General features: G+C 35.8%; 3 protein-coding genes across 3 annotated transcripts; all 3 read right to left on the bottom strand.

Moving 5' to 3' along the window:
• Positions 1 to 5,540: 5,540 nt before the first annotated feature.
• On the bottom strand, positions 5,541 to 7,291 carry LOC143579488 (cytochrome P450 93A2-like). Its single transcript, XM_077062781.1, has 2 exons — positions 6,354 to 7,291; positions 5,541 to 6,266 (listed from the first exon to the last, which is right to left on the bottom strand). Exons 1-2 carry the CDS (start codon positions 6,846 to 6,848, stop codon positions 5,640 to 5,642), a joined length of 1,122 nt encoding a protein of 373 aa, XP_076918896.1. The 5' UTR covers positions 6,849 to 7,291; the 3' UTR covers positions 5,541 to 5,639.
• A 5,330-nt stretch (positions 7,292 to 12,621) lies between these two features.
• On the bottom strand, positions 12,622 to 15,869 carry LOC143579487 (ras-related protein RABA4d-like). Its single transcript, XM_077062780.1, has 2 exons — positions 15,120 to 15,869; positions 12,622 to 13,268 (listed from the first exon to the last, which is right to left on the bottom strand). Exons 1-2 carry the CDS (start codon positions 15,344 to 15,346, stop codon positions 12,839 to 12,841), a joined length of 657 nt encoding a protein of 218 aa, XP_076918895.1. The 5' UTR covers positions 15,347 to 15,869; the 3' UTR covers positions 12,622 to 12,838.
• Positions 15,870 to 22,706: 6,837 nt separating this feature from the next.
• LOC143579486 (transcription factor bHLH130-like) lies at positions 22,707 to 26,207 on the bottom strand. The gene is made up of 6 exons (XM_077062779.1): positions 25,732 to 26,207; positions 24,605 to 24,879; positions 23,436 to 23,606; positions 23,268 to 23,333; positions 23,110 to 23,178; positions 22,707 to 22,982 (listed from the first exon to the last, which is right to left on the bottom strand). The coding sequence occupies exons 1-6, from the start codon at positions 26,078 to 26,080 to the stop codon at positions 22,932 to 22,934; spliced, it is 981 nt and encodes a 326-aa protein (XP_076918894.1). The 5' UTR covers positions 26,081 to 26,207; the 3' UTR covers positions 22,707 to 22,931.
• Between the last annotated feature and the right edge of the window lie 232 nt (positions 26,208 to 26,439).

The following is a 26,439-nucleotide window of genomic DNA, read 5'->3' as shown; positions in this document are numbered from 1 at the left end:
ACGCCCCCGTGCTTTTTAGTGACATGTGCTAATTCTTTTTGTCGTTTCTGGAAGGTAGGCACGGCCCCGTGCTTCCTGAGGCACGCCCCCGTGCTTTTTAGTGACATGTGCTAATTCTTTTTGTCGTTTCTGAGAGGTAAGCACGGCCCCGTGCTTCCAAAAGCACGGCCCCGTGTCAAGTTGTTCACTATTTTGTCTTTTCTTGTAAATTATTTTGTCTTTTCTGAAAAGTGACTAGAAGCACGGCCCCGTGCTTCCAAAAGCACAACCCCGTGTTTCCTAAAAGCACAGCCCCGTGTTTCCAAAAGCACAGCCACGTGTTTCCAAAAGCACAGCCCCGTGTTTCCTGAAGCACAGCCCAATGTTTCCTGAAGCACAACCCCATGTTTTGCTGTTTTCTTTGGTTTTTCTTTGCTTTTTCATTCGTTTATTCGTTTGAGGCTTGGATTCACCTGAAAATACATTTTAACATGATAAGTAGTTATTTTAACTATATTATACGATAGAAGTTGCAGTTTTTAGAGATTATTTGATTCTAAAAAGATGTATATTTTTATATACATCAACGACCTTTCAATGGGCTTAAACTGCTTCTTTACCCCGGTATTCTTTCGGTTTACCCGTTAGTACGAGCCAAGTTTCAAAAACTTTCCTCCAAAATATTCCGACAGCTTGAAAGTTAGCTACAAATTAAATTAATTTTTCATAATTAATATAAATATTTAGTAAACACTAAATAAAGTTATAGAAATACTTAATATTCAAAAATTTACCAACGTCGGGATCCTCCGAAATGGCGATCCAAACTTTTGTGAGAGCTAGTTCCTCATCCTCGTCCATTTCTTGTATGGATCACGCGGCGCCATCGGCTACCCCAGTTGCTTATTTTTGTGTTTACAGGTCATTTTTTGGCTTGAACCTGAGGCCCATGTCGTTTGAGTCTCCGGCACCGGATCCGGTTGGCTAGACCCGAACGCCAGCATGAGGTTTGGGGGCCTGAGGAAGTTTCCATACATGTTTAAGTTTGGGTCGGGAAAAGGATACAGATAGTTTAGGTTCGGTTGGTTTCTAGTGTTCAGGAACCATTGAATGTTTACGCTCGGTTGGTTTTGCGAACCATGGTATTGACCGAAAGGAGGGAATGGTTGGTTTGGGTTGTTTCTATGATTCATTTTTGTATGTTTTTTTTTAAGAAAATGGTGTATGTTTTGTATGAAATGGACATGAAGTTGGAGGAGAAGAGGTATATGTATATATATATATATATATATATTGTTTTGTTTTGTTTTTCCTTTTTTTTAATTTTAGGTTGTTGTCAAAAGGCCAGAAATCAAATAATAATAAAAAAATGGTGACAATTACTCATCCCCCACCCCCACCCCACCCCTTTTATCGCCCCTATTGTCGGCCGGGGGGAGGGGGGGAAACCAAAAATTCGCCCTCCATTGCCTAGTTTTATTGCCCCACTACGTGCCGCCTAATAGAGAAACTAGCAAATGTCCATGTCAGGATAATAGGCACACTGGCGCCTAATGTCTCTGTCAGGATAATAGAGAAACTAGCTAATGTCCATGTCAGAATAATAGAGAAACTAGTTAAAAGAAACTACTTAGTTTCCATGTCTGACTAGTAGAGAGGATATCTAGTTTCCCTATTCAAGTTGGCGTGACATAAGACATAACGAAAGTTAGGTGACCACAGTTCTCCTGACATTAGTCAAAGCGACGATGTCATGAACGCTGTTTACGACACTAGCATTAAGTAACAAGTTTTCACGTATTAATTTTTATACAAAACACGTTACCTTTGTTCCGATTTAGGAAATTTGGTGCCTATTGAGTAACAACAATAAGGTGAGTTTATAGATCTCTTTCCTTTAATAATTATAACACGTTTGTCGCGAAATAACCTAAACTGATAATGTTGTGGCTTAGGTGCCCATATGTTATTAATTAACGGGTAATGTTATGGCCTTGTAATGTTTTGAGTAAAGTTTAATGATTGATAACCAAAGAATTCTAGTTTGTTGTAAAATAGTTGTAAAAGATTAAGATAGTTATTCACTGAATAAAACCATTTCCCATAAGGATTTTTTCCCTTAATTTTATGTGTTCACACAACATAAAAATTAGTGACTGCCTTTAATAATAAGCCTGCCAAAGCACTCAAGACCCTCTCAACCTTTGTTTGGGTCGAAAGCCGAATCTATGATCTGGACCCTTTACGTAAAAGAAAAGGGTTTCTTACAATCCTAACACATAGAATTGAATATGATCATTTCACACATTTTTATACGATTAATTACTAGAAGAGACGGGATCACATTAATAGAGTTGAAGTGAGTTAACGAAATGGTAACATTTTTAATTATATTGATTCTTTGCTCTCTTTGTCAAAAATATTAAAATTAAATGAATGTAAAATCCAATTCAACTATATATGTGCACATGAAAAAAAAGCACAATGATAAATAAAAAAATTCCAATAAAAAATCTGAGAGACTGAGAGTTGAAAGTTAAGAGAGTTGTGATTGGAGAAGAACAGTTGAAAAAAAATATCGTGGTGTAACATCCCAAATTTCAAATAATAATAATTTATAAAATAATATAATATAAGAGGGAAAGAGATGTAGGCTAATTAGAGAATTAATCATGGACTAAAAAGGAAATATGGGTCTTAGTTCCATGGGCTTAAGAGAGTATAAATACCCCTTAAACCCTAAATCTTTCCATTTTCATCAATCTTATTCTCTCTACACCTCCATAACACACACAAACCCTTCCCTATTTACGGCCGAGAGAGAAAGAGATAGATCCAAGACCAAATCCAAGCCGAATACCAATAGATATTGATTACACAAGCTAGATAATAGATAATGGTTGATAAACAAGTCAAGCCGTAGCCTATTAGCCGTATAAAGGTATGTCCTTGATCTTAAAGCTTACGTTTTTATGAATGGATAGCCATGAAACTTGAACGTAGACTAGATCGGATCTAGATAAAACATCAAGTTAACACTTGATGATTAAAATGAACGTAATATACTCATGGCTAGATACGTTTCATGAAGGAAACCCTAGATCTAGCCTAAAACGTGTTAAAAGTGTAAAGATCCCAGCTTTATGCTAGAAATGGACTAGATCTTGATAATGGGATGTTAACAGGTGTAAAATGGTTAAGGAAACTGGAAATAGGAAGTTAAAAATGTGATTTTTAGATTGATTAATCATTTCTCGAGCCTGGACTGGGTGTATGGTTAGGAAAATCCGAGTTAAAAACATCAGACATGAGTTTTCGGTCAACATGAGAACCTGGTCATTAGGAGATCTCGGTCAACGAGAGTTCTCGGCCAAGGGGGTTCTCGGACATGAGAGTTCTCGGCCAGGAACAATGGTTCTCGGTCAACATACGAGTTCTCGGTCAAAGTTGATGATTTCAGTTAATGATCTTGGTCCCAAGTGTTCTCGGTCACGAGTTCTTGGCTGAGTTCTCTGTCCTTGAGTTCTCGGCCAGTTAGTGACTCAAGGTGGACTTTGGGCCTGGCCAATTAGGCCCAGTTACTTAATGAACAGATGGGCCAGATTTAGCTAAGTCCACTGGATGCTAAGCCCATTATCTTAAGCTTAACAAATAAGCCCAACTTAGGGAATAAATTAAAATGTTAATGGAAAATAAGCCCAACCCAGCCAGGGGCTCTGCCCCTTGGACCCTGCTAGGGGCTGCCGCCCCTAGAACCCCGCTGCCAAGGGCGCTGCCCCCGGACCCCCGTTCGTTGTGGGTTATATAAAGATAGAAATACGTTATGAGTAGTAATAGTTAATTGATACATGTAAATATTATACAGCTAGCCGTGCACAACTCAAGAAAGGGATTACGATTAACGGTGAACGTAACCGCATTTAGGTGAGTTTCTAGCCCCATTTCTTGTTATGTTTTCGGGGCTGTGTGCATACTCGATGTGTTTGTTAATACATTTATCCTAAGTGATAAGTGTATGCCATATGTGATAGATATGAATGATTGTTTGTAGGTACGCGAACGATCTTCGGATATTGCACGTACTGTCAGGTTGCAAATAAAGATATGAATGTTATATATGGATGATGTATGATCGTTATGAACGAATGCTTGTCGGGGCGTGAACGATCTTCGGATATTGCACGTACCGACAAGGAGTATGATTGTTAAATGAATGATGTGAAGAACGCCTAGAGTGTTCTTACGATATGATGCAATTATTGTATATGCGAAGTAAGTGTATGCAGGTACAGGAATGGTATGTGAGTTCTACGTCTGATGCAGTAAGTTAGGATGGCAAATCCCTCTAACTTCCGTTGGGCTTAGACTTGGCATGTGATGGCGTAGTTAAGGACTGTGGGCCTTATACGTGTTATAGATGATAGATGAGAACGTAGTTAAGGACTGTGGGCCTTATACGTAATTTAGATAGGAGTCAGCATAGGAAAGGACTGTGGACCTTATACGTGCTGTAATTGTATTGTGGTAGCATAGGGGAGGACTGTGGACCTCGTACGTGCTATGAATTAGGTTGCAACATAGGGAGGGACTGTGGACCTTGTACGTGTTGTTAATGTAGGATGGTATAGGGAAGGACTGCGGACCTTGCACGACCATAAAAGGTGAGCATAGGTAAGGACTGCGGACCCTTTTCGTGTTCACGACCTTGACTATAGGTATAGACGGTGGACTATGAACATACTCTCGGTGTACTGAGGTAAGTGATAGTAGTAAGTATGTATGTAGAACAGAAGAGTAACTAGTTAAGTATGAGTATGTATCTTCGGATACGTAAGTATGTATGATACGTGTATGTAATATACGTTACCTGATTAACTAGAACTCACTCAGCGTAGCTGACTTTTAGTATGCACGCAGGTCAGCTGAATGTAGAGTTATATGAGGATGACACATGGCATGGATTGAACGGCTGGCATCTGAAGATGGAAGAAACGATGGTGTTTAAAATATGATGTTTTAAGTTGGTTTTAAAGAAAGGATTTAATGTTTTGTAATGAATGATTGATGTTTTATATTCCGCGAAATTTTTAATAAACTCTGATTTGTAGAACTGTGTTTATGAGTAAATCCGACGTTAAAGTAGGGCTACCGGGAACGAGGCCTTACACGTAGGTACGTGCTGATCCACTTAAAACGGTTGTATGTTTGTGTTTGTAACTTGTATTGTCCTTTTCCTTTTGTTTAGGTTTTGTTTAGGTTGTTGGCCTCATGTAAGTAGTTTCCTGTTCGGTTTTTATTAAAATTGGCAATAAAATAACATTCTCATCCACTTGAGCTTTATTTTTTGTTAGTTACAATCGAGCCGCCCATGAAGCACTATCGTGTGTTTATAATAATTAAGAAGGAAGAATCAAAGACACTAGGTCCAAAGCTGTGTGACCATAGTTTTATAAATAAAGGAATAATTAAAGACATTACAATTGCTGACATATGCTAAATAGCATTTGATTACACACAATGGGAAGAAGTAACTTCATACTTTTTTTGGATAACATTATTGAATATGGAGGTCACAAATCCAGGCATGATTGGTTCATTGGGTGGTTTTATTGAAAAAGATATACTGTTCAGTTAAAATAAAAAACTGGGTTCATGACATATTAAGCAAGCAATGGAATGGGATCTAGTCGCGCAACCGGAACACAAACTAAAGGATTAGCTTTAGGAAGTGTGATCCCAATACCCTCTTCCATATCAACGGTAGCCAGATTACCATTTTCCCCCTCCTTCCACTCAAAGCACTGAATCATTGCACCAAGTGTTACATGTACCATCAGCAATCCTAACGAAATCCCTGGACACGTCCTTCTTCCACTCCCAAATGGTAATAAATGGAAGTGTTGTCCTCTCACATCCAACTGTGTTCCTTTAAATCTTTCTGGCATGAATTCAAATGGCCTTTCCCAATGTGTGGGGTCTCGGTCAAGGCTCCACACGTTGATCAACGCTGTAGTGTTTGCTGGAATATGATAACCTCCCACGGTGCCATCTTGTTTTGATATTCTTTGAATCCGTGGGACTGTAGGATGCAATCGTAGTGATTCCTTAACAATTGCTTGTAAGTATGGAAGGTTTGATATGTCTGATTCTTGGATAAGCCTATTTTTCCCAATGACTTTGTCGATTTCTTCTACTGCTTTTTTCATTATGTTTGGATGGTTGATGAGTTCTGCTAAAGCCCATTCTATGGATATAGCAGAAGTGTCTGTTCCGGCAACTAATATATCCTGGAATGATATCCAGACATGTTAGTAGATGCATATTTTATATGTAATTAAATTTTCAAATATGATATGTTGAAGTTATTTAATTACTAGAATGAAAACTTTAATGTTCTCTCGAGTTAACTTTATCTCCATGCTCTCATCTTCCGATATATGGAGTAAAATGTCAAGCAAGTCCCTGGATTCCCTTGTCTCCTGCTTTCTTGTCACTAGATGATCCGTAATGATCGTTTCCAACAACGCGTCAAATCTTCGCCTAATATCCTTCGATTTTTTTTCAAATCCTTGCAAGTCTAGATTCTTACAAAACCATATATAATCCGAAAGGTTAAATTTACCAACAATCTCTGCTATCTCTGTAACTATCTTGGTTATGTCATCTGACTCACCATCTTTCTCCGAACACCTCTTGCTCATAAACAATCTTGATATCACATTGCTCGTCAACTTCATAAGCTCTCGTTCAAGTTCCACAGATTTTCCGTCTATAGCCTTGTGTGATAAGTATTTTATAAAACAGTTAAGTTCGTCACACCTCACTGGATAGAGATGATCCAGTGTTTTACCGTTGATGAGCTCCGACATGATGATCTTCTTCAAGAACTTCCAGTAAGATCCATAAGGAGCAAAGACAAAGTCATTTCCCCCGTATGCAAAGTAATCCACGGTTGAGTTATGTGGCCGATCCAAAAAGGCATCCTCATGTGTTTTATAGATTTCTTTTGCTATTTCTGGTGTAGAAACAACAATACAAGGTGTTGAGCCTAGAAAGAGTCGAAATACTGGCCCATGTCACTTAGAAAGCTTGTGTGAACCTTGATGAATGATTGGAGTAAGGAGGTGTAGATGCCCAATAACGGGAAGGCAAAAGGGGGCCGGAGGAAGACGAGATTTAACACGAAAAGATTTGTATAAGTTCGATACCAAAATAGAGGAGATCAGGCATATAAGAAAGAGGGTGAAGTAACCTGCTTGGAAATCAGGCATGGTTGTGCTCTAAGATTAATACAACCTAGTAGGCATATCTATCTATAATATATATAAACGAAAACTCAAAAATCCTAGGTGTCGCGATGTGGTCGCTCCCTCTTTTTATTTTTGGAGTCACCAGATTTGTTTGATTTTTAAATGGAGGCTTCTCATGCATTTGACCCAAATTCACGGGCATGGGTCTTATCAAACCCAAATATTTCTTAAATGAGTTATAACATCTCATTAAATTAAAAACTAATCTCACCAAATATTTGATTTAAAAATCCCCAAAATTAATATCTGATTTATTTAAAAAAAGTTATATATTATTTATAATTTAAAAACCAATTTTATAGTAAAAAAATAAACGGGTATTAGGTCTCATCAAACCCATATAGCTTTTAAACCGGAACATCTCATTTATTTATGAAACAATTTATCATCAAACCATAAGTATATTATTAACTTTCATACAATAAAAAAAATAAAAATTAAAAAAATAAATAAATATTAACAAATAAGATAAAACAACCCCCGTAATACAGGGGATAAAAACTAGTGTATGTATATATAGGGGTGGGTTACTGTACAATAATCAGTTATCGTACATTAGGTACGCGACTTCCTACACCACCGATTCTAATTGAAATTAAAACTGCTTAATGGCATAGTTGTAATTAACTTAAAAATACTTAACGCATACCCATCAAAGTCCACCATCGCGACCATCGTCTACTGTCATGAGCACCACCATCGTCCGTCACCACCATTGATCGTTGGTCACAGGTCAGTTAAGCAATTTCCAATTGAAATTGAAATTGAAATTGTTGATGAGCTTAATTGATCAATTAACCTAGAAATTGATCCAATTAATCATCAATTTAAAGCTTTCGTCGATCAATTTTGAGTTTTGAGTTCTGGGTTTTAACATTGAATGTATTAACATTAAGTTTATACGATCTGTTTATACGTTATGTTTAAACATATTATACGTTCTGTTTAAACGTTCAGAACATAATCAATTAAACTTTAAAAGTTCAGTACAAAAAGTTTATACGTTTTTAAATAATGTTGTTTATAAGTTCAGTACAAATATTATGTTTAAACATTCTGAAACAAAACGGAATACCTTTAAACGTTCTGACCAAAAAAGAACATCTTTAAACGTTCTAATACATTCAAAGAAGATTTGGGTGTTCAAAAAAGTATTGAAGTTCTGATAAAGTTTAGAAGTTCTAAGAAGTTCTGTGTGTTCAAACTGGTAAAGTTTAGAAGTTTTAAGAAGTTCTGGCTCCGGTTCATGGCTCCGTCCAGTTATTACAAAAGCAATTGCGTGACCACATTTTTTAAAACCAGGCGACTACTGGTTAATCTAGGTGGCGCCTATATATATATTTTTTTCTTTACAGATGTTAAAGTCAACCTGATGCTTCTCGGTGTTATCCATAGATACATGTATAATATAATTACTCCCAGTTAAACTTTGTAAATTAGCTAAATGATTTTATATAAAAACATGTATCATATCCACATTAGTAACAAGGTTGTCCAAGACGGATTCTTCCGTGTTGTTTGTTGCTCCACTAAAAAAAAGTTGGTTTCTCATTATTTTGTGGCGGTGAATTGTAGGATCTATTTTCCAACTATATAAATAAAAGTTATGATAACGATTATACGAAATTAAACAAGTTTACATATTGTATTTAAACACATCTCAAATACCATATACGAATTAATGCTACAAGCCTACAAGAATAGGTTTCCATTCAGCCTAATCTGGCGGATTATGGAGTTAATGTGCCTTTGTAATTTGACCGAATTGTTCTAGTCTGGTTGAGACTATTGATTGTTTGTTTGGTGCTTATGAGGTTGCTTCTAGTGTGTGGGCTGCTATCACTAAATGGAGACTTACCGTCGATTCAGACCCTCTCTTAATAAAAAGGGTGGGGGGGGGGGGGGGGATGTCTTGAATTGGCTTGATTCGGTCTTTGTTTCTTTTAAGATGAAAAAACTTATTCATGAACATAGAATTATTCTTATAACTTGGTATTTGATTTGTAGATATAGAAATGATGTTCTCTCCTAAGGTGAAAAAAGGACAAAAGATCTTACATTTGACAATATTCTAAATTACTCGTTTTGGTGGATTATAATATAGATAGAACTTGTTTTGTTTACTGTGGATTAAATCATTTTCTTTTCTTTGTTGCTTTTCTAGCTCCCCTTGCTAGTATTTTTATAAAAGGGGAAGGGATATTCATGGATATTACCCATGCATTGGTCAACCATGTACCGCCACTTCATTTCTACCTTTAATTACCTACAAACCATAAACTTACAGGCAACACTTACCCATAAGTACCCTAAAACTTTATTAATTCATTTCAATTCTCTAATTTTCAATAATGAATCAATTTTGTGGGTTTGTCATGAAATGAAGTCATGCACCTTACCCACATGGGATGGGGTGGTGTTGCTATGTGGTTTGGAAGTCATACAACATACCCATATATATGGGTGCCCCTTCCTTAGTTGGCAGTTAAAAATTTTAAGACGTGTGTTTAAGTAAAATACAAAATTTAATACATATAAAGCATGTTGAAAAGAGCAATCTTTTATTTTTTTTAATATTTGTTGAAAATTGTTGTGAGTAAAAGAGAGAGTAAGGGTAATGATAAAGATATAAAAAAAAATTATTTAATTAAAAATGAAAGAGTAAGTGTAGTGTTTTTTACTGTAATTTTGGATTTAAAGATGATTGATTGGATGAGAATGCTCTTATAACTATGACCCTTAATCTTTTATTTATGTACTCTTTTTATTTTCATTTTTAAGACAACTTCCCCATGAAATTTGAACTATAACATAATTTTATAAAGTATTGCATCATAAAAACAAGAATTTTATTATCTTTAATTTATGTATGATTTTGTTATAGTTTTTCCGGTTAAAAACAACATTTTACATAGGGGTGTTTGCGGTCTTAATTTCATGGTTTTTAAATTAAACCGCGAGTCAAACCGTTCGTAACGTTTTTTGACGTCGAAAACCAAAACCACCCCATTGAAAATTGAAAATAGCTAGCCAGATGTTAAAGAAAAAAATCAACCGTGAGAACAAACCAATGACAGGTTTGAATGATTTTACGGTTTTAAACCGAACAATTAACATACATAAACTTGTAATGTGATTACCAAATTCCACGTTTTCCGCTGCATCGAACAGACACCCGTCTAATTTAATAATCTTATGCAACATGGATCTTCATGGTGAAAATAGATTTAGCAATAACCGACGTTGGTATAAATGGTTATCTTGGTTTTTTTTTCTTCAAACTTTAGCAAAAGGAAAACAAAATTAATTAGAAGGCTTGTAACTCAATAGTACCTATGTATTAGATAATTCGGAGTTCATTTGAAATAGTGAATGTTCGAGTCTCATTATGGGTAAGATGGTGTAAATAGAGAAGTAGAGCGCGAGTGTGTGAGTCTGCCACTAAAACAAAAGAAGTGTTCTTATCAACATAAATTCAAAATACAAATTGTACGAGAGATAGTGAAGAGCTTGTCTAATTGTTGGTTAGATGCATGCGTGTTGTATAATGTAGATGTGGATTGGTTAGATGCCCCTACGCTTTATATATGTTGATATTGAAGCAAATGCCGTCTTTGAGGTCCTTGAGAATTGTATAATAATAATAATAATAATAATAATAATAATAATAATAATAATAATATAATTAGGCCAAATGCGAGAAAATACTTAAGTCTTCTTAAACAATGTAATTTTTAAATGGATTTACCGGGTTATGCAAGATTTTTTTTAATAATGGACTTAAATGAACTGAGAAATTGAGTTTAAATATTAAGAATAAATATTTTTTCAAAATATATATAGTGGATGCAAATATAAGGCCTAATTGTCAATGAGCTAGCGGTGGAGTGGTAAGAAGAGACTTGGTGTTTCAAATGACCCAAGTTCGATTCTTGCCCACAACATTTAGTTTCAGAGGCATTAGAGTAATGATGGGAGACTTGGCGAATATGTGGCTTTTACTAATTGGATCCTTGAACTGAACCGGTTTTATCTCTCACCGCATTATCGTGACTTTGGGCGAGTGTTCATGAGCGTTGGCCTTAGGTGAGGATTTTTCCTGGATCTAAAGACAAGCGTATCCCGATACAGTAAATCGAGCCAGTAGCCCATTTGAAGAATTCGTTAACCATGAAAAAAAATATGTATTTAAGGGCCAATTTCGCTCTCCAAGTCCATTTCTCTAAACATCATGACAACCCAATCAAGACAATCAATTAGAAGGCCCAAAGATCATAAATGCGATATACCTTAGGGCTTAGACTAACTAACATCATAAAGACCAAGCCAAATTAATTTTATCGAAGTATTAAAATTCTTATTTCCAGTTTTTCACTAAGACCAAGCCAAATTAATTCCATATAAGTATTCGAATTGTTAGTTTCATCAATGATAGAACGCCCACAATGGTTTGTGGATGAGCTCCAATCATAAAACACGTACTTAAGGCCCATTGCAACAACATTCCTACCGGCAAATATCAAAATAAACCCAAGTTGGCCCAATGGCCCAATAAAACTATTGATACCAAAATTCTTAAATACTATATGGTGAAAAAAAAAGATAAATATGAGCTTTTTAGTTGTATCTAAGTTTATTAATTTTATATTAGTTATAGGGCCTGTTTGGTATGAGGTAATGGAATGGATGGAGGAAAGGAATTCAAATTAGTTTTATAAACTTTATTTGAATTCGAGTTATGCTTTAAACTTTTCAAATTGGAATGATACACATAACCCAAATTCGATTCGATGTGTTCATCCAGTTAGTGGATACGAGAACAAATATGAATGTATGATGTTTATTTGAATAGCATATAGATCCTAGAAGATACGTGAATATGAGTATTAAATAACATCTCTCTGGTAGAACGAAAAGTGATTGGAGTCGGCCTAAATACCAAGATGAATGATTCATAAATGTGGCATACTATGAGATAAATATGATGAAAACGGTAGTCATGTAGCTTGGAAGTGCTACACGCATGACAATGATTATACAAGGATTTAAGAGTAATGGAAAGGAGCATGGCAATGATTATACAAGGATTTAAGAGTAATGGAAAGGAACGTACGTAAGATGTTGTAAAACAAAATCCGAAGGACCAAAGGATGACCTAGTGAAGACTGTCGAAGAGGACCAAAGGATGATCTAGTGAAGACTGTCGAAGCTCATGAGACTCGGACGTGCAGCAAAAACTGGATAGGGTTATTGTGGTCTTCGTAGTATGCAAAGTGACCCTCAAAAGAATTCTCTAACAAGTTGGTATCAAAGGCCCGTTACAATAAAAATAAAAAGAGAGAAATCTCGGCCTAATTTTCTACTTCAAAACATTGTTTGGTTACTTCAAATCATCCTACAAAAAGTTTCTATAATCTCTTTGTACAAAATTTTCTACTTGCATGAGTGAAAAATGTCCTAGATGAACGATAATAATATCAAAGAATAAAAACTAAAAAGAGAATTTGGTTGTAAAAATTAGAAATAGATAGATGAATCACTTTTAAGTTTTAACCACAGCAGCCATCCTTTGCACCTGAGTTTGCCTCTTGGTTAGGAACAAGTATAGCAGTTCCTTTAAGGGATGCAGATTTATAATCTTTATCAGCACTCAGAGATTTCTTACCTTTAATCCTATATATCTCTGTTAAAGCGGTTAGAAACACGCTTTCAACGTTTGTGGACTCAAGTGCTGAAGTCTCCATGAAACATAGGTTTTCTCTTTCTGCGAATTCTTGAGCATCTTCAACTGGTACTGCTCTTAGACTTGCCAAGTCACATTTGTTACCAACGAGCATAATGACTATGTCGTTATCAGTGTGACTCCTGAGTTCTTCAAGCCACCTAGTCATATGTTCAAACGTTTGGCGCTTTGTCATGTCGTATACCAACATTGCGCCAACTGCACCTCTGTAATATGCACTTGTAACTGCTCTATATCTGACATGCGGAGAGATATTCGATAGAATCAGTAACATGTAGCTATATCAAAATATACATTCATGCACTGGTATATAAAGTTTAATGAAAATCGCTCTTGTTATGAGTCAAAAAGAAGATAAAAGCATACAATGAGCACAGATCATTACTCACTGACTCATACACATTTAAAGTTTGGGGTTTTATTGGGTAATTCTTATTAGTATTTGATAAGATAAGCATTAATATTATTTGTTTTACAGCTTGTTATTATTACTATTATTGATTGTTTTATTTAATTATAAGTCTTACTTGGAGATTAATATAAATAAGAATGGGAGAAATGTTTTATTATGTTTGTTTTATAGAGGACAAAGGTGTGAAATGGGTTTACATGAGTCAGGTAACAAGTCAAAATGGGTCATTACTGCAAAAATAATTCAACTTTCTTAATTTAGTATGTTTTTCTCAATAACACACTTGATCTGTTTTTTTTTTACCCACTTGATATTTTATGAAGAAAAAAAAATCTAAACCTATCTATTAATCAAGTAACTGAGGACCATCCAGTTTGGTGGCCTAAAGAAAACTTATTCCCAAATAAACAGTAGTAATGTTTCATATAGATTTCAATTTTCAAACATGAAACATATACTAAGTTTTAAGTATTTGAAGTTAAAGGTGAGCTCAGTCTTGGGAAGAAGGAACTAAGGAAGTGTATTCATGTCATATGTTCTTAACACATTCCAACTTTACAAGTTCATTTTTGAAAGTTAAAAGGTCATGCTTGGAGTTTACATGTATTTTCTTGAACGAGTTTAACGACAAATCTTCACCAAATTTACACACGTTTTTTGAACTAGAAGCCACCTAAAGTCCTAAACTACTACTTAATTAATCAAGCTTGTAGATGCACATAAAAGGGTGATAAATCCGTAAAGTCGATCCAATATATGCAAAACCATAGGCTCCAAATGGTTTTTAGTAACAACATAAAGGCTTCAACTTAAGAATATACATCGGCATTCATGTTACCACGCAAGTTCTATACATGATTGAATATTCGTACTAATGAATATGGCCGTACATGAACCAAACAACTGTCGGCGGGAAGATAATTAACTTTCGGTTCATTAAATAAATGAACGAACATGAACAAAGGCCATGTTCATTCAATTGTGTTTGTGAATGTTCGATAATGTGCTCTTTTACGTCCGTTATGTTCATTAATGTTTGTTTGTTTATGTTTTTTCAGTAAAAGTTTTTTAATACTTTTGAACTTTTAGTGACTTTTCTAATCTTATTGTATAGATTTAAGCACAATATTAACTACGGAGTATAAAACAAAATTATATTTGATTATTATGTGATTAATTTATATTTATAATTAACATATGAATATAAATGTTAGATAAAACACAACCACAAGCACAAACTTGGTAGTCGGACCGAACCGTTGACACTGACTATTCTCAGTTGATCAAATCAAACAAAACATTGTTTGTGTTCATGCGTGTTCGTTCGTTTATGTTCATGACAAGTTCATTTTGTTAATGAACAAACATGAACAAGAAGTTTTGTCGGTTAGCTTTTCGATAACCGTTCGCTTGTCTAATAAAAGCTTAACGCACAAACATGAACAATGCCTTGTTCGGTTCGTGTACAACGCGATAATGAAGATGAACCGAAATCTGAACCAATTATGCATTTAATGTTTCCTTCTGGTGCAAAATGGAGTAAAAGTATACTAAACTTTGCATAATTCAATCTTCATAATCAAAACCTAGCTTCTTCCAAATGATCAAAGATTGAAGAAACTAATCAAAATGATTGAAGCAATATATGTACCAATAACAAGAAAGGAACACAAACCTCTCTTGACCAGCAGTATCCCAAATCTGAGCCTTCACCGTTTTCTCATCAATAACCAAAGTTTTCGACTGAAACTCAACCCCAATTGTAGCTTTTGAATCGAGACTAAATTCATTCTTTGAAAACCGCGAAATGAGCTGAGATTTTCCAACAGCCGAGTCCCCTATCAACACAACCTTGAATATATAATCCGCCTTGGCATTGAGATCTCCTAATGCATTCGACATCCTGGATCAACCTTAATTTCCAGATACGATAAATAACCTATCCAGTCAATCCCTACGTACATCAACTGTTTCTTCAATGAATCATGAAGAGATCTTTTGGACTGTGATCCAGAAGATCCATTTTTTTCAGTTTCTTGATGTGGGTGATCATAAGAATGTCAATGTGATTGATTGATTGATTGATTGATTTAAGAGAATGTGAAGAATTAGACGTTTGGAAAGTGTTTACGGATTAGGATTAGGGTTAGGGTTTGTGATCAAGAAATTAAGGAGTGTATACGCACGTAGATCTTCCTTGTTATTGATCGAAAAGCAGTTGGAGGGGGTTGTACTTGTATGAGCAACGGTTTGTGTTGGGCCCACATATGGATTTTCAAAGTAATGCATCAATGTTTTATATTTCTTACGAAGGGATGTTCACGGTTCAGTTTATAACTGAGAAACCGTTCAAACGGTTCAAAGGTTTAGTTTTACGGTTAGTTTTTTATAAGGTTTGGACGGTGGGCTTTGAAACTTTCAAACCGTAATGAACAAGTTGGTTTATGACATATATCCAAAACCGCTCGTATAAAACAGAACCAGACCATAAAGTTTATGCATACATGTTTTTTTAACTAATTATAGTTTGGGAAAATATCATAAAAAACCAACATACTTTCTGTTTTTGCTCGTTAAAGTCCCTCAACAATTTAATGGAGAAATGAGGGACCCTATACAAGTCACTAGTTAATCTTTCAAAATTTCTGCTACAAGAAAATTGGTTATTAAAAAGATTAACTAAATGGGCAAAAGATTTAATGGAGGAATGAGGGACACTTAGGAGCCATTTCAATGCAGCTTTGATTAGGTTGAGCCGAAGCCTTTACATAAACAGGCTTCCTTAAGATTCTGAGGTATGGGGTTGATCTCCATCCTCTCACGATACTAGGCTACATGCTCCTCGAGATCTGTGCTTCCATCATACAACTTCATGCTCGGCGTCTGGAATCTTTTCGGGATCTTGGCATCGCATATGGAAGGTGTGAATCTCAAGATTCTGTGACTGCTTAGGACCACCTCTGGGATCGGCTGGACTATTCCTGGCACGTTGGATATCAGCTCCTTCAGTTTTTGCAATTCCTTGAGAACCATCGAGCTAATACCGGAATCTTGTGTATCATCATGGTTAGTCACAAGTATAGTAAAATTATTAAGATTACTCGTGTCAGGAATCCCAGTTGAGGATCCCGGAATAACACCAAATTCCCGCGTAGGAGTAACTCTCATGGACCGGACAGAATCACTTGTCCTGGTTGTGGATTGCATGGGAAGGAAGTCGTTGCAGGGATTTCCTTGGGATCCTGGTACGTCAAAGTTCAGGTTCCTAGGCAGCAATGAAGTGAAGGATTCCTCCGCTAGCTTCCTCCCCTGCGCTCGGGTATCTCGGAGCTCCCCCATCAAGTAGTTGTTGGGTTGCTTCCGAGCTTCCATTTGTTCTTTCATCTGCAATAAAACATCAATAATATCACCGTTAGACATGAGAACTGGCCTCGTGTTGAAAGACCCAGATCTTTGAACAGGAGCGCCGACAGAAGGTCTTGATGTGGGAGGGATCATGTTGTTGGATCCTCCAGCTCCTGAGGTATTGATGGTTTTCTCAAAACACTTAGGTAATATCACCATCCAAGTATTTTTCGACTTACCCCGACGCAACACGCGGGGTAAAAAACTAGTTTATGCTATAACTAATCTGAAAATCAATGGCCCCAATATTTCTTGGGATTTACTTTTGAATTAAAAAAACAGTTTAGTATGAAATAGAATAATAATTGTTAAAAAAAGAGTAACAGTTATAAATGATATCATATATTAATTTTCGAGATTTATAATTAGTTGACAGAATTACAAATTTTGTCCTTTAAAATAAGACGAATTACGGTTCGTGTCCTTTTCTTAGTTTCCTTGCAGGCGGTGTACTTTAAACTTTTTTTTCCTACAAGTTTTGTCCTTTACGCTAACTGGGTTAGAAAAAGTCAGTTAAATCCCATCACGTGAGGCGCATGTGAGGGTAGTTTTGTCCTTTCATATATCTCTGCAACTAACCACATCTTCTTCAATCACCATCATCAATCTCACCAACAAATTACCCATCACAGAATCCACCCTAAACACCCCCGCCGGACTCACCACCACCACCACCGGAATCACAACCTCGCCATCATCAATCTCACCAACCAATCTACCGCCCACAGCCTCGCCGGAGCCGCCGTAGCTGCTGCCGTAATGGTGGTCGAAAAACCGACTGTGACGGCGATGGTGATTCTAGGGAAGTAGAAGCTGCCGTAATGGTGGCCGGAAACCCTCATATCGGCGACTGTGACGGCGATGGTGAGTCTAGGGATCGATGGTGATTCCGGCGATGGCGATGGTGGCCGGAAAAACGACTGCCGTAATGGTGGCCGTAGCTGCTGCCGTAATGGTGGCCGGAAACCCGTCCAGTCTGCGATTTCGATTTTTCAGATCTGCGAAGTGGTGGTGGAGAGATTGCAGTTAGAGTTTAGGGTTTGTGAGAGGTGAGTGGTGACGTGGGTGGCGATGGAACCGGTGGCGGAGAGGCAGGCAGTACGGACGACGGTCTCTAGGTCGTGGGTTAGATGGCGATTGTTTGTCGGTGGGCGATTTTTGTGTGTTGTGGCTGGGTTCCATTTATGAACCCTAGGCGGCATCGCAAGACAGTGGACAACTAATCACACATTCACTGCACAATTGATTTGGGGATAATAATCCAAAACATATGTTTGTGTGTGTATGATCTCCAATTGCATATCAGAGATTAAGTTGAAAAATGTTGGGATTGCAGCTGTGTAGAGTTGTTGTGGCCTATGGTTGTTAACAAGTGGCTCAATATTCCCACTAATAGTTTGATTATAATGTTGATTTTGCTGATAGCTTCCATGATCCCAGTTGAGATTCACCGGTTAATTCAAGTGGGTGTTTGGTTGGTGGTGACATTGTGGTGGTTTATTGTGGTGGTGGTTTGTTTGTGGATTCCGGTAGCATTGCCGGCGGAGTAAGATGGAGTAAGAAGAAGATTGATAAAGGGTTTAGTTGCAGAGATATATGAAAGGACAAAACTACCCTCACATGCGCCTCACGTGATGGGATTTAACTGACTTTTTTAACCCAGTTAGCGTAAATGACAAAACTTGTAGGAAAAAAAAGTTTAAAGTACACCGCCTGCAAGGAAACTAAGAAAAAGACACGAACCGTAATTCGTATTATTTTAAAGGACAAAATTTGTAATTCTGTCTAATTAGTTTATTATCCAAATTGCGCACCAAAGGTTAGATTTAAATTTAAATTTAGTTAATTTATTTGTAACTTTATATAACAAATACTCAAGGTTGGAAAATTTGTATCTTAATAACATGACTAAGACCATGCGTAGTAGGGCGCTATCTCACCCCATGGAGCCCCCATAGTGTCGAGAACACCTCCCCCAGGACGCTATGAGCGCTATGAAGGTGTGAGTGTGTGTGTGTACCGGGGGGGTTGAAAGTTGATTGGTTGTTCGTCTATTTGTTTTTTTAAATATAATAATAAAATAATAAAAATATGATTTGAAAGATTTTATGATGACATGTCATCCAATAAACATAATCTTATTGCAATTTATAGATGGGAAATCTGGGTCAATGTTATAATTTTAGTAAAATTATCAAATTAACTGTAAATATACCATCTATTTAATTTTCGGATTTAATTTTCAGTTTATAAATTTTAAAAACAATTTAATATGAAAAAGAATAATGGATATAAATTATATTATTTTGGTTTATAATTAGTTAATTGTCAAACCACCCAAGTTTGGATTTAGATTTAGCTAATTATTTATTTACTTTCTGTTTCTTTTAATGATAAAATTTAGCTATTTACTTAACCTCCAAGCTATTCTACTTATAAATCTATTTCTATACCCTTATTCAAATCATAATTTAGCTATTTACTTTACATCCAAGCTATTCTACTTATATAAATATATTCCCATAACCCTAATCAAATAATAATTCTGTTAATCATCTATGGCTTCTTCTTTTTCATACGGTGTAGTAAACCGAATTGCAAGGACATTCACAATCGTGAATGCATCTAGTTATCAATGCATCGATAGATTAATCGACATCAAGCCGCCCTCATCTCCTGATGAAATCCGGCGAACAGTGGAGATCCATGATTACTATGAAGGCATTAAAAGCGAGTTGTTCGAGGACGGCCCCCCTTATAAGAATTTTTGGTTTATATATATATATATTTTTTTTATATTCTCATTGGATAAGGAGCCGATAGTTAGTTCTAGATTCGTGCGCTATGATACAAGTGGTCAAGAGTTGGATTATGATGAGACTGAAGCCCATCGTCAAGAGGCTATGAGGATGGCAAGGTTTGTATTGTATTGTGACGTCTTGCATAATGATTTGCCGAAGGCGATTGAAGATGCGGTGAAGAAAAGTACATATGTTAGAAAGGAACAAGATGATGGTGACGACAACGACGATGAAGAGATTTGTGCAGTTTGTCTGGACGAGTACAAAGAGGACTGTATGATCGGAACACTACCATGCAAACATAGGTTTCATGAAGAATGCATCAAGAATTGGTTGGAAAGAAAGAACCCAGGATGTCCAATTTGTAGGGAAAATGTTTTTCAGTATAATTACAGAACCACCTTGCATGAACACTCTCATGGTGACTCGATACACCAAGAAGCCCCTAATAAGGTTTTCTCGTTTGCTCAATTAAGCACGTATATGAGTATATTTGTATGTGTGTGTTTATCTATATGTACATATGTAACATTGGTTTAGTGCATCTCTTATACGTATCTATGGCCTTGGTTATAGAAATTGATTGTCAAAATTCATAAACAGGGAACGGATGCATGGAATGAGCGTATATTCAAAATTGTCTTAGCACTAAGTTGAAGACTTTTAAGTTTATTGATGGAATGAAAGGTTAGCAACTAAAACTTGTGAACGTAGAAGGAGAATGAGGCACATAGCAATAGCGAAGCTTAGACGAAACACAAGTGTAGTGATATAATGGTCATGGACATGTTATCGATATAAGGAGCGTCAAGGTATTAAACACCATTACGCGGGGAAGCATCAAGCGAAAGCCTGTGTGTTAACGAGTGTTAGGGTACATGAAAAACTGCAAAGGTTTTGGGCCAATCTAAAGGCTTGAAAAGTATTTGAGATTAATGGAGCTTCTCACTAATTAATTGATGCTCCTCGAGAAAGTGAGAGTAACAAAAGTATGATGATATTACGACAACTCTTATTGTTTCTTTATCGTGTAGAAAATGATGTGAGATATTATTTTTTTTTTTCATTCTTAGGTCATAATTAAAGCTAGGGTATACAACAATGAAATTCAAGAAATGCATGAATTTTATTTTCTTTAGTCCTATAGAAAAAAAAAACCCACAATCATCATCAAACACAACTGCTCTAGACCGGATGGATCGCCCACCTTCGAATGATGTTGGTCCTACAGCCTGTTGTGAACAAATTAGCCTCTTGGCACATTGAAACCGCATGAGTTTACCGGGGTGTAGCACATTCAACCAAAATCGACATAGGTTAGATGCTAGCGATGAAACATGGTAAGCCTTCGATCACTTTAAAAGAAAAAGAAATAAAAATGAGAAGTAAAATAAAATAAAATAAAATAAAATAAAATAAAATAAAGAAAAAAAAGAAAGGGGTCATTCATTATGAACAGGAACCCATGTGATGATATGTTGCCTTCACTTTTTTTTCCACAAAAGGACATGTCTAATAACATGTTTTTTCTTTTAATGTTGCGACCACAGTCGCAAGTGGTTTCATGTCCATTACGACCACCAAATTACTAGTGATGTGACATATACATGTGGGGGACTTATGTTTTATTCTTGACCCCCACAGTTCTAAAATTCCTTTAATATATTTTCTTTTATATTATAAAATGCCAGAAATATAATATTAATCGAATCGAATATTTGTAGATACAAAGCTACCAACAAGGCTACCAACAAAAATAAAAATTGAACATTTGCACACCACATATAACAGGCTACAAACAATTGTAAAAATTGAAACCATGAAAAAAATTTCAATATCCTATAACACGTAAAAGAATTTGACGGGTTGAGTTATTGACGGAAACCACCACTCTAATCCCTTTGGATATAGGTAAGTTGTATCTCATCACACCAATAGTTCAATTAGAAGATGGATTATAATGGTAAACTTGTTGGTGTATACGAGTATATCCGATAGTCGGATACAACTCATTTTGTGAAACGTTTCATCAAAACATAGATAAAAATAAACAAATCCTAATATCTGTTTAAAATCATCTTTAAATTAAGGTTAAAAATAAACAAATTTATATTTAAAGTAAAAAAAGGTAAAAGAAAAAGATAGATCATATGTTGTTGATAAAGCCGTTATCTATACTATATATAATATAGGAGTGAAGGACCTCTTAAATTTTAATATGTATCACTCTTGTTTCATGAAATACAAGTAACAATGCATAAAATTTTAAGAATATAAGAGTAAAATAGTCTTTACTTATTTCAAAATAATATACACTAATGATCCTTCCACTCTAATCAAGTTTTATTAATATATTAAATAGTTACACATTTAACCTTGATTATTAATCACCTACCTCACGACTTTTTAACGGCTGTAACTTTTTCACACGTTAATATACTTTGTAAAAAATTACACCATAAAAACGAGCATTCAGTTCTCTTTAATTTGAGTATAGTATTGCTATAGTTTATTAATTTTTATAAAACTAACATGTTACGTGATCAGTTATTACCGACAACGGGTTGAGCAGGTTCGGCTAATGGTGTTGGAACATGTTAATACAAAAAGAGTTAATTTAGTTCATGTCGAGATGAGTTCAGATCGAAAGGGTTCATGTCAAAATGTTTTCGGGTCGGAACAGATCCGTCAAAACGGACTGGGTTTTGAAATTATTGTACATTTAATCTTTGCTTCTTGCTTGTCGCCACCAGTTACGCACGTTCAAGCATCAATTACCTGGATGACATTGTTTATACATACTAGGTTGCTCGCATAAAGGCATTATGTGGCTCGCTTACTAGCATTGATTACACGTCCAAAGCCACGTTAAATGCATCACATTCGGGTTACGCACATACCGTTGCGAGGTTACAAACATACTAACATCGGTTGCGTTTACGCATACACCGCTGCATTGCGCGGGCAATTGACTAGTAACCTATATATAGGCAGCTAAATGATACTAAATGAAATAAACGTATACATAGCAAAAATTAAGGTTATTACATCCACTGTACAGCTAATTAAATTCTTTATTGTTTCTACTATATTATATAATCGTATGTCCATTTGACAACAAGTACGTATAATGGTTGCTTGTCAACCACGACGTGATCAGCATATCAATGTTGATCACGCCCTACACTAAATCGGAATTATAGAAGCAAAATAGATATAACAAACAAAAAGTTTCTTCCGCGTAGGCCAAACAAGCCGTTTTCTATTAATTTAGCCCCGATCTAACTTACGTTTGACGAACATATGCAGTTTGCGCGACAATCCTTTAATTCCTGTGATACAACAAAAATCATAAAATTAGATCGATGTTGAGCCGTTTACTTGGATAATTAAATTTTGATTGTATCTATATAGTTTTTATAGCTTTAAAAACATTATAAAAGGTTGTTCATTTGATACCTTATATTGTTCTTGAAGATCTTTGATGTAATCAACAGCCAAATCCAACATATCTGATGTGTTTGTTTGCTGTAAGAAAAAAAAAAAAGAACGTTTATATTTAGCTTCGGGCCGTTTTGGTCAAAAGGTAGCATATACTAATCAAGAAAAGTCAATACCTTGTCCATGTGCGGGACTAGTTCTTGTAATTTCCTCATTCTTTCACTTATACGTGTTCTTCGAACCTAAAGAAATCACCATAAAGGTCATGACCCAATACTCAAAAGTCAAAAAGTCAGGATTTTGACTCGACCCGAAAGCCAAAAAGTCAAGATTTTGAAAATTACCCTCTCGGCTATGCTTCTTGGATGTGTAGCACAACCTCGTTTTGCACGAATCTTGCACGGGACCGAATCTTGAAAATGTAACTTCTCGACAGCAGCCATTTCTCCAGAGGTTTTTGGTAGACTCAAGTGGTGTGACAACATTGGTTGTTGATTTCCCGCGTTATCAGCACTCTAAAAATGAGTAATATGAAAAATAAACAACTTCATTAACTTATATCATACAATAGACAGTAACAACTTCTGCCAGTTAACTCAAGAACTTATGATCATCAATACGAGTTATGCTTAATATTTAACTACAAAAAAAATAAATGACTTCCTACAAAATTTAAATTTCACTGAAATGATATCATTTTCAGAATATGACAATCTAATTGTTAATAAAAAACGGCTAACTCACACAACAGTAACCAAAAGCGTTTCACTAAAGTTTTTTTTGTCCCTCTAAATAAACTCAATTTTTATTAGGTGTTCCAATGATTTCTTTATTAACGACAACTTTTTTTAAAACTAACTGAGGCAGTAATTTTTTTTGAACGGTGACTTTCATAGTGGTTGAATAATCAGCCACAGCTCTCTGAGAGAGCCCCAACCGCCCCACTCGGGCCAAGACTATGTTGTCTTAACCGGGCCCACGCTTGGCATCCGAGTTTGGCTAGACGTTCCACGAGAAAATTTCGAGCCCCCTGCCACTTGACAGGAGTTGTCCGCCCACAAGAGCAAGCTCTCTGGAAAGGGACACTCTAATAGAAAACTCGTGTCACCATCAAGATTCGAACATGAGAGGCCAGCCAGTATCAAGTTCTTACCCATCATTTGGCTGACCACTTAAGCTAGCCCAAGTGGTTTAACTGAGGCAGTTATATTAACACTTATGATACTTTGTTATTATTTAGTGAATTTTCTTTATTCACTATTACCTCCCACTTCAAGTTAATTGGACAAAAAATATTAAAGTCAAGATTTATATATATTTCATTTACCTCACTTTATTTTATAATTTATACACCATAAGAAAATATATTTAGGATTAGAACACCTAATGAAAGTTGAATGACTTTGAGTGGCATGTTGCCCGTTTCGACCCATACCCATTTTTAAAACAAGCCGTTTTTACCCGTCACCCACCGACCCCACCATTTTCGAGTATACTTTAGATAAACAATTACCGGAAGGTTTAGCTCCCTTTTAAGTCCCGCAAAGCTGTCAATAAACTGTGAAGTAGGTTCGTGTTCCCACGAACCAAACGGGTAATCTGATGACTCGTTGAGAACACCGGGGTCAATGGCATCGGGCTCGAGTTCTGATATTCGTGGCAGTATCCCGACCCCCGATGATGAACTTAGTTGTTTCTTTAATCTGCTTGAAGATTGACTTATTTCACCACTGTTTCCAACATTTCCCAATCGGTAATTACCAACTGTTCCTCTCATTCCACCATAACCTGCATATTCGTTGCCAAAACAAATGAGACCGTTTTTAGGCAAAGCTTCAATGTACAATAGTTTCAAAAATCATTTTTCAAATCAACTCGTTTTGACCCGAAACCCGTCCTGACTAGAACCATTTCGACGCGAACCAAATTAACCCTTTTTCTTGAATCGATTCATCCCAAATCATATTCCGAACCCGCCTAATCCGATCCGTTTGACCAAACTGGAGTCAAATGTTGACTTTCAAAAGTCAAATAACAGAACTTAATTCGAATGATTTTTTTTTAAAACAAGGGCATGTTCTAATCATGGGTGTAAAGGATTACTGATTTATAATAGTAAAATATCACTTGAGAGTCTAATTTTGACTTTTCGAAATCAAAGTCGGTTACATAACTTCAATTTGAAGGTGATAAAACAGATCATAAGAGTGTAAGACAACCCCCATATATAGAAATTTTTACTATAAAAGATATTTTACCATAAATGGTAAAAGAAAATCACAAGCTCTAAATCAATCTTGAATTCGAAACAAGAGTTGGAGTCAAATGTTTACTTCCATAAGTAAAAAACTTATTACAAAACCCAAATTGTATCAACTTTGCAAAATCAAGAGAATAGTTTAAAATCACGAATGGAAAAAATTACTGATTAAAAACTCTAAAATCAGTAACTTAGGAGTACAATTTTGACTTTTAGAAAGTCAAAACCAGTTACAACCCCCAAATATAGTAACTTGTACTCCAACCGCTATTACCATAAATGGTAGCAAAATCCAAACAAAACCACAATCACACAAACAAACTGAAACTGAACAACAAAATCAGTAATAAAAACAACAACAATAACAATTAGTTACTCACCATTTGGTGGATTGATATTAGCAAACAATCCAGCAGGCGAGCTATTTTGTCTGAACAGATTCGAGCCCGATTTCGCCTCCAAATTCTCAACTCCAAACTGATTTGTAGTACTTTTTTGCCTTGGATAATTAACCGACAATTGCGAACTCATCAAATTCGATTTAAGGTCCACCTCGGGTTCCAGATCTTGCAAACTCTGAGCAACAAAGTTATAATTCATTTCATGGTTCACGTCTCTCGTTTTCTCGATATCGTTCACGTAGCTCTGGAGAACATAACTCGGAGCAGACCGGAATCTGAGCAGCCGGTTATTGTTCTGATTATTATTATTATTCATATCAAAATTCATTAGAGAAGTATGGTCCAAATCCAGATATATAAATTGTATTAATGGGTGGCGATTATTATGGAACAACAGATAATGGTTTGAGAATCATGAAGTTGTCAACTTTTATATATGATGGAAATGGAATGAATAACTGCTTGGTTTGTAAGCTTGGTGGTATATGAAACTTGTGGATGAAGTAATTAATATAAGTATGGATGAGGTTTTTTTGTGTGGGGATGGGTTTGCAGATCTGAAGAGGTTGGTTGATTCTGTCTGTTGTTGTTCTGTTGCGATGGAACTAAACTAAGCTAATATGTTGTTCTGTTGCGATGGAACTAAACTAAGCTAATAAGCAGAAGTTATCATTGATAACGATGACT

This window comes from Bidens hawaiensis, unplaced genomic scaffold, assembly GCF_021521415.1.
Source record: "Bidens hawaiensis isolate Kalapana, Puna unplaced genomic scaffold, B.hawaiensis_p1.1 tig00029860_1, whole genome shotgun sequence".
Classification (NCBI taxonomy): Eukaryota; Viridiplantae; Streptophyta; class Magnoliopsida; order Asterales; family Asteraceae; genus Bidens; species Bidens hawaiensis.
Note: the sequence above shows the minus strand (reverse complement) of the source record. Positions and strands in the feature narration are given on the sequence as shown.

Bases quoted from the DNA above. Each gene is read 5' to 3' on its own strand.
- LOC143579488 (XM_077062781.1), bottom strand. From the start codon at position 6,848: ATGTCGGAGCTCATCAACGGTAAAACACTGGATCATCTCTATCCAGTG. The intron at 6,267-6,353 runs GTAATTAAATAA...ATATCATTCCAG, and splicing joins ACATTAAAGTTTTCATTCTA to GATATATTAGTTGCCGGAAC.
- LOC143579487 (XM_077062780.1), bottom strand. From the start codon at position 15,346: ATGTCGAATGCATTAGGAGATCTCAATGCCAAGGCGGATTATATATTC. The intron at 13,269-15,119 runs GTTTGTGTTCCT...TCCGCATGTCAG, and splicing joins GATACTGCTGGTCAAGAGAG to ATATAGAGCAGTTACAAGTG.
- LOC143579486 (XM_077062779.1), bottom strand. From the start codon at position 26,080: ATGAATTTTGATATGAATAATAATAATAATCAGAACAATAACCGGCTG. The intron at 23,607-24,604 runs GTAATTGTTTAT...ACTCATTTTTAG, and splicing joins AAAGGGAGCTAAACCTTCCG to AGTGCTGATAACGCGGGAAA. The intron at 22,983-23,109 runs GTATCAAATGAA...GTTGTATCACAG, and splicing joins ATCTTCAAGAACAATATAAG to GAATTAAAGGATTGTCGCGC.